General features: G+C 42.1%; 1 protein-coding gene and 1 pseudogene across 2 annotated transcripts in view; one reads left to right on the forward strand and one right to left on the reverse strand.

Annotated features, from left to right (window-relative positions):
- The window catches only part of Znf157 (zinc finger protein 157), a 33,170-nt gene extending 23,471 nt beyond the window's left edge, over positions 1-9,699 (forward strand). Inside the window, exons 3-5 of one of the 2 annotated variants that reach the window (XM_015488162.2) lie at positions 6,709-6,835; positions 7,115-7,210; positions 8,126-9,699. In XM_015488162.2, coding sequence (XP_015343648.1) covers positions 6,709-6,835; positions 7,115-7,210; positions 8,126-9,351 — 1,449 coding nt within the window. In that variant the 3' untranslated portion in view covers positions 9,352-9,699. Of the gene's footprint in view, positions 1-6,706; positions 6,836-7,028; positions 7,211-8,125 lie in introns of those variants that run through there. The other variant, XM_048796400.1, reaches the window with a different exon arrangement.
- Positions 9,700-11,952: 2,253 nt separating this feature from the next.
- Positions 11,953-13,271, reverse strand: LOC107144214 (annotated as a pseudogene).
- Positions 13,272-14,132: the final 861 nt, after the last annotated feature.

Below are 14,132 nucleotides of genomic sequence, written 5' to 3' on the forward strand. Positions count from 1 at the left end.
TTTTTTTTTTTTTTTTTGAGACAGGATCTCATTAAGTTGCTGAGGCTAGCCTCAAACTTGTAGTCTTCATGCATCAACCTTTCAAGTTTCTGGGATTATGCCCAGAAACTTGTAACTCTTCTGGGCACTTCCCTTCTCATTAGAATTTCTCTGACATCACCCAAGACAGTGGGCATTTCACATTTTAAAATCATTTTGTGTCCTTCCATCACAGAGGTAGCTTCAATTAATGTTCCATAGCAAAGTAAGAAACACCCCTTAAGTGGAAAAACTCCAAAGTCTCAGTAGCCATCACTGGGAGGTCCTGACAGGCTCCACATTTTTTTCTGAACCAGCACTCCACTCCTTCTATTGTACATCATGTGGGCTTGGGTAATCTTACTGGTTCTCATTTAGCATGTTTAATTCATATTGTTTGTCTGATTTCTTTTGTTGTGTTGTTCTGGTGTGTGTGTGTGTGTGTGTGTGTGTGTGTTTCTGGGGATCAAACCTAGGGCCTCATGCATGCTAGGCAAGCATTGTACCCCGGACCAACCATACCCTAGCCCCCTTGTTTGAAGGGTGGGTTTACATATTTTCTGTTTTACAGTACAGATAGGGGAAACATTTTCACATTAGTCAATGTTTGGTTACTATGGCCAAAATACCTGACAAGAACCACTTAGAGAAAGAAAAGTTTATTTTGGCTCATGGTTTCAGGAGTTTAGTCCATGGTGAAGCAAATTCATTGCTCTGGGCCTAGGGTGAAGCAAAACATCATGGCAGACAGACATGGTGGAGAAGCACTGCTCCACTTATGGCCACCTGAAAGCAGAGAAAAAAAGAGGAAGGGGCCATAGGGAAGGTGCATCCTTCAAAGGTACGTCCCCAGTGTCCCACCTGCCTATAGATACCACCCAGTTAGTCCATTCAAGCTAGGATGGACTAATTAAGTTAAGATTTCACAATCCAGTCCTTTCATCTCTGAATATTCCTACATTAATACAGGAGCCTCTCTGCCACGGCCTGTGTGGGAAGGGAGTATGTACCCATTGGAGGTATGGGCCAGCTGCAAATAAAAGCTAGGAAAGTAAGATTAATAAATGAACACAAGGGCTGGGCTTGTGGCTTAGTGGTAGAGTGCTCACCTAGCATGCACTGGGTTTGATCCTCAACACCACATAAATGTAAAATGAAGATATTGTGTCCACCTATAATTAAAAAATAAATATTTTAAAAAAGAAATAAACACAAAAGATGAGAATTATATGTATTCAAAGCAGGGGCTTGACCAGTGGAAGAAACCTGATGGTTCTGATCCTAACAAAGGGAAAAGCAGACAAATGCTTTATTTATAGTGAAACACACCAAAGGAATTTATTGTGAGGAAGGGTTCTTCAAAGGTAACAAGGAACTGAGGCTGTGGGGAAGTTGGCTTGATTGGGGACTTATCACTTGAGCAGTAATTCTTCCTCCTCCAGGCAGCTGGCACCACAGGGCCAGTTAGGCATGGGTATCTCTTTCTCCTAGGGAAGCAGGCATCTGCATTCAAAGCTATTGAACCCATAAATTCCACACCAGGCATGGAATCTGCCTCATTAACAGCAGCTGCTTGCAAATGGGTGTGTCTTTCTGCACTGTTGCACTGAGAGAAGCCCAAAAAGGCAGTCTAGCTGTCCAAGGCTGCGGAGTTCAAAGCAATGATTCCTTTGTTGCTCCCAACAGGAGCCTTTGGGGGACATCTCATACCCAAATCATAACAATTTCCCAGTGAGATACAATGTTCATCCCCCCTAACAATCAGATAAAGGTGATAAAGCTACTTCACATGAAGTCTGTTCAAATATACCAACTCTCTCATTCACTGTAACCTCAACTCCATCAACCCTTACTTTCTAACTACAGCATCCATTGGGACTTTTTGTAATTCTTTATTATGATGCTGGGTATTGAACCTAGGCCCATGAACATCCTAAATAAGTGCTGTACTGATGAGTTACTTCTCCAGTCCCTGGTTCCAGCTTTCTAATACCCTTTTTTTTTTTTCTAATACCCTTCTTTTTTTTTCTAATACCCTTTTAAGACTAAATATCATATGTTTATGGGGTGACTAGGGGCCCTCAGCCACCAGTCACCCCATAAACATATATATAAAAAAACTCTTATCACTCTAGAAATTCCAAGGATTTTGGGAGTTATATGTCAGAAGCCAGGGACTGGTGACCAAATCTATATTTGACAATATCACAGCATCTAGTAATAGTCAAGCAAGTAATACTAAAAATAGAGTTATACAGAAGTCTTTGAGAGGTACAAAACTATTGGATGAAAGTTTAATAAAGAACAAAATATATACATAATCTCAATATATCTCCACTGATTACTCATTTTAATTATATAGGGAGAAATGGTAACTTTATAGTGGAAAAACCTGATGGACACTATCTTTTTTTCCAAATATTTATTCTTAAGTTTTAGGTGGACACAAGATCTTTATTTTACGTTTATGTGGTGCTGAGGATTGAACCCAGTGCCTTGTGCATGCTAGGCGAGCACTCTACCACTGAGCCACAACCCCAGCCCCTGATGGCCACTATCTTAACCAAATGATTAGAATTAGAAAACTTTTAATTTGAAAATTTCTCATAATCTCACTTTATGGAATTAACCAATCTCCTCCCACTGGGAATTGAACCAAGGGCCTTGTAAATGCTAGCCAAGCCCTCTACCACTGAGTTACACCCCAAGCCTTTCTTTCTTAATATGGTGGGTCATATTGTTTTTTTTTTTTAATTTTTTTTAAACGCCAGGGGTATTTAAGACCTGAGCCACATCCCCAACCCTTTTTATTTTTTATTTCGAGAGAGAGTCTCACCAAGTTTCTTAGGGCCTCCTTAAGTTAATGAGGCTACACTCGAAGAACTTGTAATTCTCCTGCCTCTCGTATTGGTTTTTAAAATTTCTGCCAGCCTTATACTCTTTGGTTAAACTTCAACTGATCAGACAGTATGATTTTACATGTTTCTGGATTTGATTTGCTATTTGTTGAGGTTTCTTCTGTGTTTATGAGGGATATTAGACTGTAATTTTCTTGTCATGTCTTTGGTTTTACAATCAGGATAATGTTGACCTCCCCCAAAATGAGCTGACAATTGAGGGCTGGGGATGTGGCTCTGTGTTAGTAGATTGCCTACCTGGCATGTGTGAGGCCCTGGTTTCAATCCCTAGCGGGGGGGGGGGGGGGAAAGAGGAGTTGAGAAGTGTTCTCTTCTAGAAAGTAAAAAAAAAGAGGGATTGTGTAGAATTGATATATTCCTTAAATGGCTGGTAGAAATGACCAGTTAACCCATCTGGGCCTGTGAATTTCTTTTTTCAGAGGCTTTCAACTAAGAATTCAATTTTTAGTAGATAGTTCTTTAGGTTATCTATTTCTTCTTGAGTGAGTTTTGGTATTTTATGGATTTCATAGAAATCGTCCATTTCATCTAAGTTGTTAAATTTATGTGAACAAAGGTGTTCATTTTTTTCCTCATTTCAGTGTCTAGGGAGTATACAGTGATATCTCCTACTTCTGCTATGAATAAGTGATCTCTTTTTTTTTCTTTCTTAGTCCATCAAGAAGTTAATCAATTTCATCAATCTTTTTAAAAAATGAACTTTTGGTGTCATTTATTTCTCAATTCTTTCCCATATATTTAGTTTTGCTTGTCTTTTTATCATTTCCTTTCTTCTGCTTGCATTGAGTTTATGTTACTCTCATTTCTAGTTTTGTAAGAAGCTTAGATTGTTGATTTCAGATTTTTTTACTGTAAGTATTTCTTGTTATAAATTTCTATCTTGGGCTGCGTTTGTGGCTCAGAAGTAGAGTGCTTGCTTAGCACGTGTGGGACCCGGTTCGATTCTCAGCACCACATTAAAAAAAATAAAAAGGCATTGTGTTGTGTCCATCTACATAAAAAAAGATTCATTCTCTCTCTCTGTCTCTCTCTCCTTTTAAAAAAATTCTATCTCAGCACTACTTTAGCTATACCCCACAAATACTAATATGTTGTTAATTTTTAAAATATTTTTTTGGTTATACATGGATGCAGTATCTTTGTTTATTTACTTTTATGTGGTGCTGAGGATCAAACCCAGTGCCTCCTTCTACTGCTGAGCCACACCCCAGCTGCCTGATATGTTGTATTTTAATCTTCTTTCAGTTCAAAGTATTTTTTATTTACCTTGAGTCTTTTTTTTTTTTTTTTTGGACCATGCATTATGTGGAAATGTGTTTTTTTGTTTGTTGTTAGTTGTCTAGGCTGGTCTCAAACTCCTGGGCTCAAGTAGTCCTCTTGCCTCAGCCTCCTGAGTAGCACACTACCACAACCAGTGGAAAGCGTTTTTGTTTGTTTGTTTTTTTCCAGTACTGGGGATTGAGCCCAGGGCCTTGTGCATGGACAATATCTTCTTCAGTTTCTGAATATTTAGGAATTTTCCAGACATCTTTCTATTATTGGTTTCTAGTTTAATTCCCTTATTATCAGAGAATACTTGGAATGTTTTCAATTCTTTTAAATTTATTGAGGATTGTTTTATGATCCTGAATATGGTCTATGTTGGTAAATATTCCATGTGTACTTGAAGGACCCATCTTTTCTTTGGAGTGTAAAGTTATTTGGTTGATTGATGGTGTTCAATTTCCCTATATCCTTGCTGATTTTCTGTCTACTAGTTCTTACTCCTAGAGAGCTGTTGAAGTCTCTAGTCATTGTTGTAGATTTGTCCATTTTTCTGTTCAGTTCTTTTCATTATTTAATTATCATGTTGCTGGGGATTGAACCCAGGGCCTTGTGCGTGTGAGGCAAGCACTCTACCAATTGAGCTATTCCCCAGCCCTCACTTTTGATTGTTTTTTTTTTAAATTTCTAGGGCCTCTTATGTGCTAGGTGAGCACTCTACTGCTGAGCCACAGCCCCAGCCCATCCACAAGCTTTTCCTCCTCCCACTGTAGCTCCCTGAGCTGACTACAGAGCTGGAGATATAGCATTTCCACTATGGCACTCAGGGTTTCCCAACTAGGTTTGCCTTCAGAACCAGCCTTTGATAGGATAGGATAAAAGTGGCAGGGGTCCTTCCCACTGTCTCTGGTCAGAGAGTAGGACTCCCTTTCCTTCAGGGTGACTGCTGTTGCTGGATTGCAGTGTTGGCACTAGGCTTTGTTGGGGGCAGCACTGCATGAAGAAAAAAAATAGGATTTCTCCTAGTGTCTTTGTCTCACAGGGGCCTTCCATTTTTCTCCGAAGATTATAAATATTTTTTTGGTGGTGCAGGATGGAACCAGGGCCTCATTTATGCTAGGCAAGCTCTCTACCACTCAGCTATGCCTCAGCCCAAAGGTCTTCTTTTAGCTTTTAAAGATAGGCGAGATGAATGGGTGTGTTATTATTCACTATCCTTTTCTTATGGAGGTGCTGATGGTGGAACCCAGGACCTTGTGCTAGGCAAGCCCTCGACCACTGAGTCACACTATCTTAAACTGGAAATGGCACAGTTATCTGAGACTGTCTCCTGGCTTATGTTCCAAAACATCATACTTTCCTGGTTCTGTCCCTACCATTCAAAAATTTGCCTTGTAATCTTCATGGCACATTGGTGCCTCTCAGACTCTGTACTCAGTTCTTGCCAGCAGTGTGGCTGGGCACGAATAACCGAGCCTCCACAAAGCCTTGTAGGTTCAAACAGCAACTACTTTATTTAAACTCAAACAGCAACTACTTTATTTAAACTCTCACCGGCACTGCACGTGTGCTTTTCCGCCAACGCCACCCACGCGGCCTTCTCCTGGGACACACCACACACCAACCGGAAATCCCTCCTCCGGCACTTCCCCAACCAATGGGAACTCTCCGGGAATCCCCGCGAGAACTCCAAAGTAGCAGGCCGAGGCGGACAGCAGGGGTCTAATATACACAGCTTAACATAACCATTATCATCTCAATGGCTTGCTGTCACCTCTCAACCACTCCTTCTGGCAAAAATGCCATGCGTCATTTGGACTCGGCTATGGCTCTCAGCAGGTTCTCCTCTCAAACCCATGTTCTCTCTTAGCTTCCCAATTCATTGTAGTAGCTTCAGATAGTAGTGAAATAATCTCGCCTCCCAAGCCTTGCTCTATGCCAGCCTTCTGTCCTGAATTCCAGCTGGACATTTCCATTGGAATATTCCATAGACACTCCTGCTGGGTCTCAAGATCTACCTCACTTTCTCCTCCCTTGACTCATTGTCTCTCATTTTGCTGTTCTCAGCAAACCCCCCCCCCCCTTTATGAGGTATTGAGGATTGAAACCAGGGACGCTTAACCACTGAGCCACATCTCCAGCCCTTTTTTGCATTTTATTTAGAGACAGGGTCTCACTGAGTTGCTTGTGTGAACTTGTTGAGTGCGGATCCCATGGCTTCTTCATTTTCATTTCCCCAGAAACTTGCCGAGGACCAGGCACACAGTCTCAATTCAGTAGTTTAGTAATCTTTTCTTCATGAATTAATGCATGAACACAGTAGCGTGACTTTTCAGGTTTCCTTTGCCCAAAAAAAGTGTAATATCAAGTAAGATACTGGATGGGGTATCTGGTGTGCCTCTTTCTAGTGTGCTCTCAATAAGACTCCATTGAAAGGATCAGTTCTCAAACATCTTTTTTTTAAAAAATTTATGCATCCAATTCTGATCACTGGAGATTGTTGTTGTAGGGGTCCGTGTCATTCGAGGATGTGGCTGTGGATTTCACCCGACAAGAGTGGCACAGACTGGACCCTGCTCAGAGGACCATGCACAAGGATGTGATGCTGGAGACCTACAGCAACCTGGCATCTGTGGGTGAGGATATTTGTTTTTGTAACTCCTGGGAGCATGTGTTCACTAGACCACATTCAGCCTCTGTAGAGTTTAGTGATATTTTAGTTTCAGATTCAAGGGTCACACTGGCTGAACAGTTTATGGCACCAGGAAGAACTGTGTGTATTCTCACCTCCCCAGTGAAAGGTTTAAATGGGCCCCCTTCCTTGTGCAGCTCATGAAGATGCACCTTCCTCCTTCATCAGAGGCCCCAAAGCTCAGACATCTTGGCCCACGTCCTGTGCCATTTCCCATTAACAGGCCTCTGCGTGGCCAAACCAGAGATGATCTTCAAATTGGAGCGAGGAGAAGAACTGTGGATATTAGAGGAGGAATCTTCAGATCATGGTTACTCAGGTGAGTATGTAAGAAACAGACATATGGAACACAGGGGGAGTGAGATCCCAGGAATTCAGGTCAGAGGGTATCCTTGTACAATATATTCTAGGAATCTCTTTTGCTAGGCCTAACTCTTTGAAAATAAGGACAGAAGGTTTAACTGCTTTCGATACCTAAATTCCATACCCCAACATCATGCTCACAATTCACTGTTGTTTTATCTTGATTTTTGTCAAGTTATCCAGTACTCTTTTTCTTTTTTTGTACCAGGGATTGAATCTAGGGACACTTACCACTGAGCCACATCCATAGCCCTTTTTTGGGGGGGAGGGGGTGCCAGGGATTGAACTCAGGAGCACTAGGTCACTGAGCCACATCCCCAGCCCTATTTTGTATTTTATTTAGAGACAGGAACTGAATTGCTAAGTGCCTAGTTTTTGCTGAGGCTGGCTTTGAACTCATAATCTTCCTGCCTCAGCCTCCTGAGCCACTGGGATTATAGGCATGTGTCACCATGCCCAGCTCCCCAGCCCTTTTTATATTTTATTTAGAGACAGGGTCTTGCCAAGTTGCTGAGGACCTCACTAAATTGCTGAGGCTGGCTTTGAACTCACAATCCTCCTGCCTCAGCCTCCCAAGTTGCTGGGATTACAAGTGTACACCACCACACCTGGCTGAGCCGTATGAATTTTGAATATTGTGGGCAGATTGAACCCAGTGCCTAAGCCTAGTCTAAGTGACATCTCCTGGGACTTGCAAAAAGGCCAGGGCAAAAGAGGGAAAAATGTTGAGAGGTAGTATCAGTGAGTCATCAGGGGGCCAAAATGATATAAATTATAAAGGCTCTGGTGGAGTTTAATTTTACACTATGAAAGAAGCCATTTGAAGGTGTTAGTACCTCAAAGAGTAACAGACTCTGGTTTGTTTTTAAAGGATCTCTCTCGCTACTGTGTGGCAACAGCTCTGTTGGGGCTAATGCCCTCAGGCTGGATAACAGCCTGCTTCAGCATCAGAGTCTTCACAGTTTGAATCAAAACGTTGAATATAATGGATGTGGGAAAGGCTTCCACCAGGAAACCGGCTTCCTTCAACAGAAAAGAACACACACTGGAGATAAAAGCTTTGAATGTCACGAATGTGGGAAGGCATACTGCAGGAAATCAAACCTGGTTGAACATCTGCGAATACACACAGGGGAAAAACCTTATGAATGTGGCGACTGTGCCAAAACCTTCAGTGCCAGATCATACCTCATTGCCCATCAGAAAACTCACACAGGGGAGAAGCCTTTCGAATGCCCTGAATGTGGGAAATCTTTTGGCCGGAAGTCACAACTCATTTTACACAGGAGAACCCACACAGGAGAGAGACCCTATGAATGTACAGAATGTGGGAAAACCTTTTCCGAGAAGGCAACTCTCACCATCCACCAGAGGACCCACACGGGGGAGAAACCCTACAAGTGTACTGAATGTGGGAAACCATTTCGTGTCAAGATAGCCCTCACCCAGCACCAGAGAACTCACACGGGGGAGAAACCCTATGAATGTGGGGAATGCGGGAAAAATTTCAGGGCAAAGAAATCCTTAAATCAACATCAGAGCATTCACACAGGGGAGAAACCTTATGAATGTGCAGAATGTGGGAAGTTCTTCCGAATGAAGATGACTCTCAGTAATCATCAAAGGATCCACACGGGTGAGAAACCCTATCAGTGCAATGAATGTGGGAAAGCTTTCAGTGTGCACTCCTCTCTTGGGGTCCATCAGAGAATTCACACGGGAGAGAAGCCTTACCAATGCAACAAATGTGGTTATGCCTTCTACGTGAAAGCACGTCTCATCGAGCATCAGCGAAGGCATTCAGGAGAGAAACCCTATGAATGCACTGAGTGTGGGAAGATCTTTAGCATGAGGAAGTCCCTTCGCCAGCACCGGAGAACGCACACAGGAGAGAAACCGTATGAATGCAGCGAGTGTGGAAATGCCTTCTATGTGAAAGCCCGTCTCATTGAGCATCAGCGAATTCACACGGGGGAGAGACCCTTTGAATGTCAAGAGTGTGGGAAGGCTTTCTGCCGGAAGGCACACCTCACAGAACACCGGAGAACTCACTTAGGCCGGCCCTTGCCATGTGCAATAGAAAAAGCCCCTCCCTAAAGACCCTCCCCACCCCTGGATCAAGCCCCTTGGGGCATCTGATTACCAGAGCACTCAGAATACCCCTATCATGGTGTGGCACCTAGCTTGGTGGAAAGCTAGTTCCTGACCCCCTTAGGGGGCAGCTCCTTGTTATTTTCATTTGTATTTCCCCAGTTGGTGGTGAAGCTGAATATCTTATCCGTTTGGCCCTTCAGGTTTTTCCTTCCATGTATTGACTGTTCACACTCTTTCCTCAATGATTATTTGGTACTGAGAATTGAACCCATGGGCACTTTACCACTGAGCCACAGCCACAGTCCTTTTTTATTTTGAGACAGTGTTTCACTATGCTTCTAAGGCTGGCCTTGAACTTGCCTCAGCCTCCAAAGTAGCTGGTGCTCACTGTTTTCTTTTCTTTTTTAAAAAAATTTTTAGTTGTTGATGGATCTTTATTTTATTTATTTGAATGTGGTGCTGAGAATTGAATCCAGTGTGTCATGTGTGCTAGGCAAGCATGCTACCACTGAGTCACAACCCCAGCCCCTCTTTTGTCTTTCTTTTTTTCTGTACCAGAGAATGACCCCAGGGGTGCTTAACCACTAAGCCACATCCCAAGTCTTTTTTATTTTTTATTTTGACACAGGACCTCACTAAGTTACTGAAGGTGGCTTCAAATTGTGATCCTCCTGCCTCAGCCTCATGAGTTGCTGGGATTACATGCAGGTGCCCCTGTGCTTGGTATGCTCACTGTTTTCTAATAGGCTGTTCATGTTTTACTTCCTGGTTGAAATGGTGTTTAATATATGAGATTATAAAAATCCTTTTTCGTGTGTTATGTAATGTGTTCTCTCAATCCGTGACTGATTCATTTTGTTCATTCTTCTGCTGAAGTTTTTTTTTTCTATACTTTTCTCTGCAGTTAAAGTTTCTACCAACATTTAGAATTTCAATCCACTTTGAGATTTCTTTTTGTATAGAATGAAGTCTGCAATGTATAATACTACATGGTCTTGTTAATGTTACACAGATGCTGTCACACTATAGATAAAATTTGGTGGGCTGGGGATATAGCTCAGTAGGTATAGTGCTTGCCTAGCATGCACAAGGCCCTGGGTTCAATCTGTAGTTCCACCAAAAAATAAAATAAAATAAAATTTGGTAGCTGGCTTTTTTTATGTGATGCTACCTTCTCAATATCTATCCATGTTGATAAAAGTCTAATTTATTTATTCCCCTCTCCATTCCCCTTGTGAGGACATTGTATTGTTTCTGTGTTTTGTGACCTAGAAGTGGAACTGCTGATTCATAGGGTGTAGTGATGTGCCAGTTACTAAGCTCTTTTTTTTTTTTTTTTTGGTATTGGAGATTGAACCCAGGGGCACTTTACAACTGAGCTACATCCCCAGTCCTTTTTATGTCTTATTTTGAGGCAAGGTCTCTCAAAGCTGCCTGGATTGCTCTCAAACTTGTGATTTTCCTGCCTCAGCCTCCCAAGCAGCTGGGATTACAGGTGTGTGCCACCTCAGCCAGCAGTTATTAAGCTCTTGTGTCCCAGCTCCAAACCCACCTTTCTAGATTATACTTTGTGAGTCTAAAAACCACATTTCTGAATTGCCAGCTTCTCTCTGCCAAGAAGAGATACTAGATGTAAATTTTAGGACTGGAGAGAGAGGGGGAAAAAAGGGACTCGGTCCTTTTGCCCCTTCCTGTTAGCTCCTCCTTCATCTGTGTGTCCAGCCAACACTGCGTTTTCACTAGGCAGCAGAATTCCTTGTCATAGAAGCAGTTTTGTGCACTTTGAGATTTCCCAGTCCCCCCAGATTCAGCTTTATGGGACTCCACCCGCTTTGAGACATAGGCATCAGCTGGCTGATAAAACCTCCTTAGAGGCATGAGTCCCAGTCACATGGGACCCCTCTTCCACCTTTCTAATTTTTAATAACTCCAATGGTATCCTTTTGTTACTACCTAGCCTAGCTGCTTTCTACAGTTGCTACCTCCCTGAAAACTTAAATTTGTTTTCTTTTTGTCTCTTAAGTTATATGTGGGAATTCTCCAATTTTATAAGCAATTGTTATTTAAAATAACTTTTCTCTGTGAAAATAATGGGTGTGGTTTCTGTGTCTTACCTGGGCCCTGATTAATCTGCGTCAAAGTTTGTCAACTTCATTGTTTTTTTTTCCTTCTGAATTGGATTACTTTATAGTGTCAGAAGTTTGAGAAGTTCCTATCATCACCAGCACTTAATATTCGTCTTCTAAAAAATTTTTTTGGTACTGAGGATTGAACCCAGGGGTACTTAACCAGTGAGCCACATCCCCAGCCCTTTTGATATTTTATTTAGAGACAGGTCTCTTTTACTTACACAAGGTACTCTTGCTAAGTGCCTCGCTAAGTTACTGAGGCTGGCTTTGAACTCAAGGTCCTCCTGTCTCAGCCTCTCCAGATGCTGGGATAACAGGTGTTGCACCACTGTGTCCAGCTAGTCCTCTAAAATTTTAACAGCAACTTTGCTCATATGTGTGTGTGTGTGTGTGTGTGTGTGTATGTATATGTGTGTATATATATATACATACACACACACATACACCCACATATACACATACATGTATAACCAAATGGTTACATTATACAAGCTGTGAGGTTTTTAAACTTATGACAAGGGACAGAAGGGAAATTCTACTTATTGCAAGGAAATTTTCACTTAAGCTTCAGTGAGCCACAAGCACTTCAAACCCATGAACCTTCAGCTGATTGCCCTTAGCCAGTCCAATCTCTACCAGGAACTGGCATGTTCTTGCGCTGGTCGCCGTGTAGCTGAATTACTTCTCCATATTCTGGATGCTCAATTACAGTACCATTGCAGGCAAATTTCTTCCTAAACACCTCCATTAGTTTCTTTTAATCGTAATCACCAGCGACTCCTTGGACAGTAGTAAGGGTCTTCCAGACGTTTCTCTGTTGAATTCTTATGTGGATCTAATCCTCAGTGCCAGCAGGAAGCAGGTCATAACCCTTGCTTGCATCAGCAAAAGAGTGGAGGTTCTGGATAGCGGAAATATGGGAAATAGGATAGGATTCCTTTTCTACGGTGGAAATGGCCTGCAGAAGGCGGCTGCTTATGATACATGCTTATGATACACAGGGCATTTCAATTAATCCTCAGACACCCACACTACAGCATATATTGAATATATATACTATCCTTCCTGTATTTTCTATACAGCATGCCCTTACTCTGGTTTACTAAGTATTAAATGTATCAAAAAGCCATTTCATCAACTCTTCCAATCTTTATCTCACCCATTTAAAAGAAAATCAGATTTGATGTTTTAAAAATTTTGTGTTTCAATAGTTTATTATGGAAAATGTCAAACCTAAATACAGGGCATCTATAGTAACAAAACAGACCAGTGGTTGCCTCTGGAGGTGGATATTAACTCATAAAGGGTAGGAAAGAACTTCTTGGGTTGATGAAAATATTTCATATCTTGATTGGAGTGTGTGTTGATGGGTGTATACAATAGTCATCAAATGGGCAGCTTAAAATGTATGCATTGTATTGTATATAAGTTATGTCTCAATTAAAATGTGAAAACAAAACAATAAAAAGTGTTCTGTTCTCATTCCAGGAGTCAAGACTTGGGTTTCCTGAGGAAAAAAAATCAGGAATACTGGCCACTAAAGCAGATGAAAAACTTGGACAGTGGAAAACCCCCATCCTCTTAAGGCTTTAGAAATTGTCTTTACCCCTGAATATGACCTTTTCTGAGGCCCCTGCTGGGATATGCTGACCCTCCTTTAACTACCATCATGACCAGGGCATTCCTCCACTCCACAGTGTAGATTTGATCCTCAGAAGTCTAACCACAGTCTCTTCCCAACTTAACATTAGTCTCCACCCCACTAGTTTTTACCTCCATGACTTACCATCCCATGTCTACTAACTCCCCATTAGCTCACAGCTCTGCAGACCAGAGCACAATGTCTGCCGACTGACAACTAGCCCACAAAACCTTGTTTGATCACACCCTTATCCCCAGCAGAGTCTGCCAAACTCCCATTAGCTCACAGCACCATGTCTTGCCATCCCCATGAGCTGCCATTACAATTCTTGCTGACCCCATTAGCTGACATCAAGTTTGATCAGCCCCCTGATAAGACTGGTGATTCTCCTTCAGGTTGGTTTTGTAGCTTACTGTCCTTTACATTGAGCATGGGGACAGTGACCTCCCATCACCTCACAGCCATGTGTCTTACCACCTTCCTTCAGACTAATGTAGTGTCTGTTGACCTCACCATTTTGTCCTCTGGTGCCCCATTGGCTACCAGTATGATGTATTTAACCCACTGAGTTGTCATCATGGTGTCTGCTCACCCATCATTAGATCACATCTGCACAGTGTGTCTTCCACAGTACACTTTCGTCAAGGTCTGTCTGTTGTTCCCCAGTTAGCCACCAGTATGGTGAATCTGATCCTTCTGAGTCCTGGTGTCTTCAGAACTCATTTGACCTTGTCCTTCTGTCTTCTGATTTCTCACTTGCCAAGTTTCAAGGTTTCTTAACCTTGAGGACACAGTGGTATCCATGTTCCCTATAATAGGCCCCATTACTGTGTCTTCCAACCATATATTACAGCCTATCAATGTTTCTGCTGACATTAATGTCTTTAGACTTATTTGCTATCAGTACATAGTATGACCCCCTTTAGGGCCTATCACCATAGTTTTTGTCCACATGGTAGTCCAGTCATTGTGTCTGATGGGTCTCCCCATTAACTATGGGGATTGTATCATTC

This window comes from Marmota marmota, unplaced genomic scaffold (genome assembly GCF_001458135.2).
Source record: "Marmota marmota marmota unplaced genomic scaffold, marMar, whole genome shotgun sequence".
In the NCBI taxonomy this organism is placed as follows: Eukaryota; Metazoa; Chordata; class Mammalia; order Rodentia; family Sciuridae; genus Marmota; species Marmota marmota.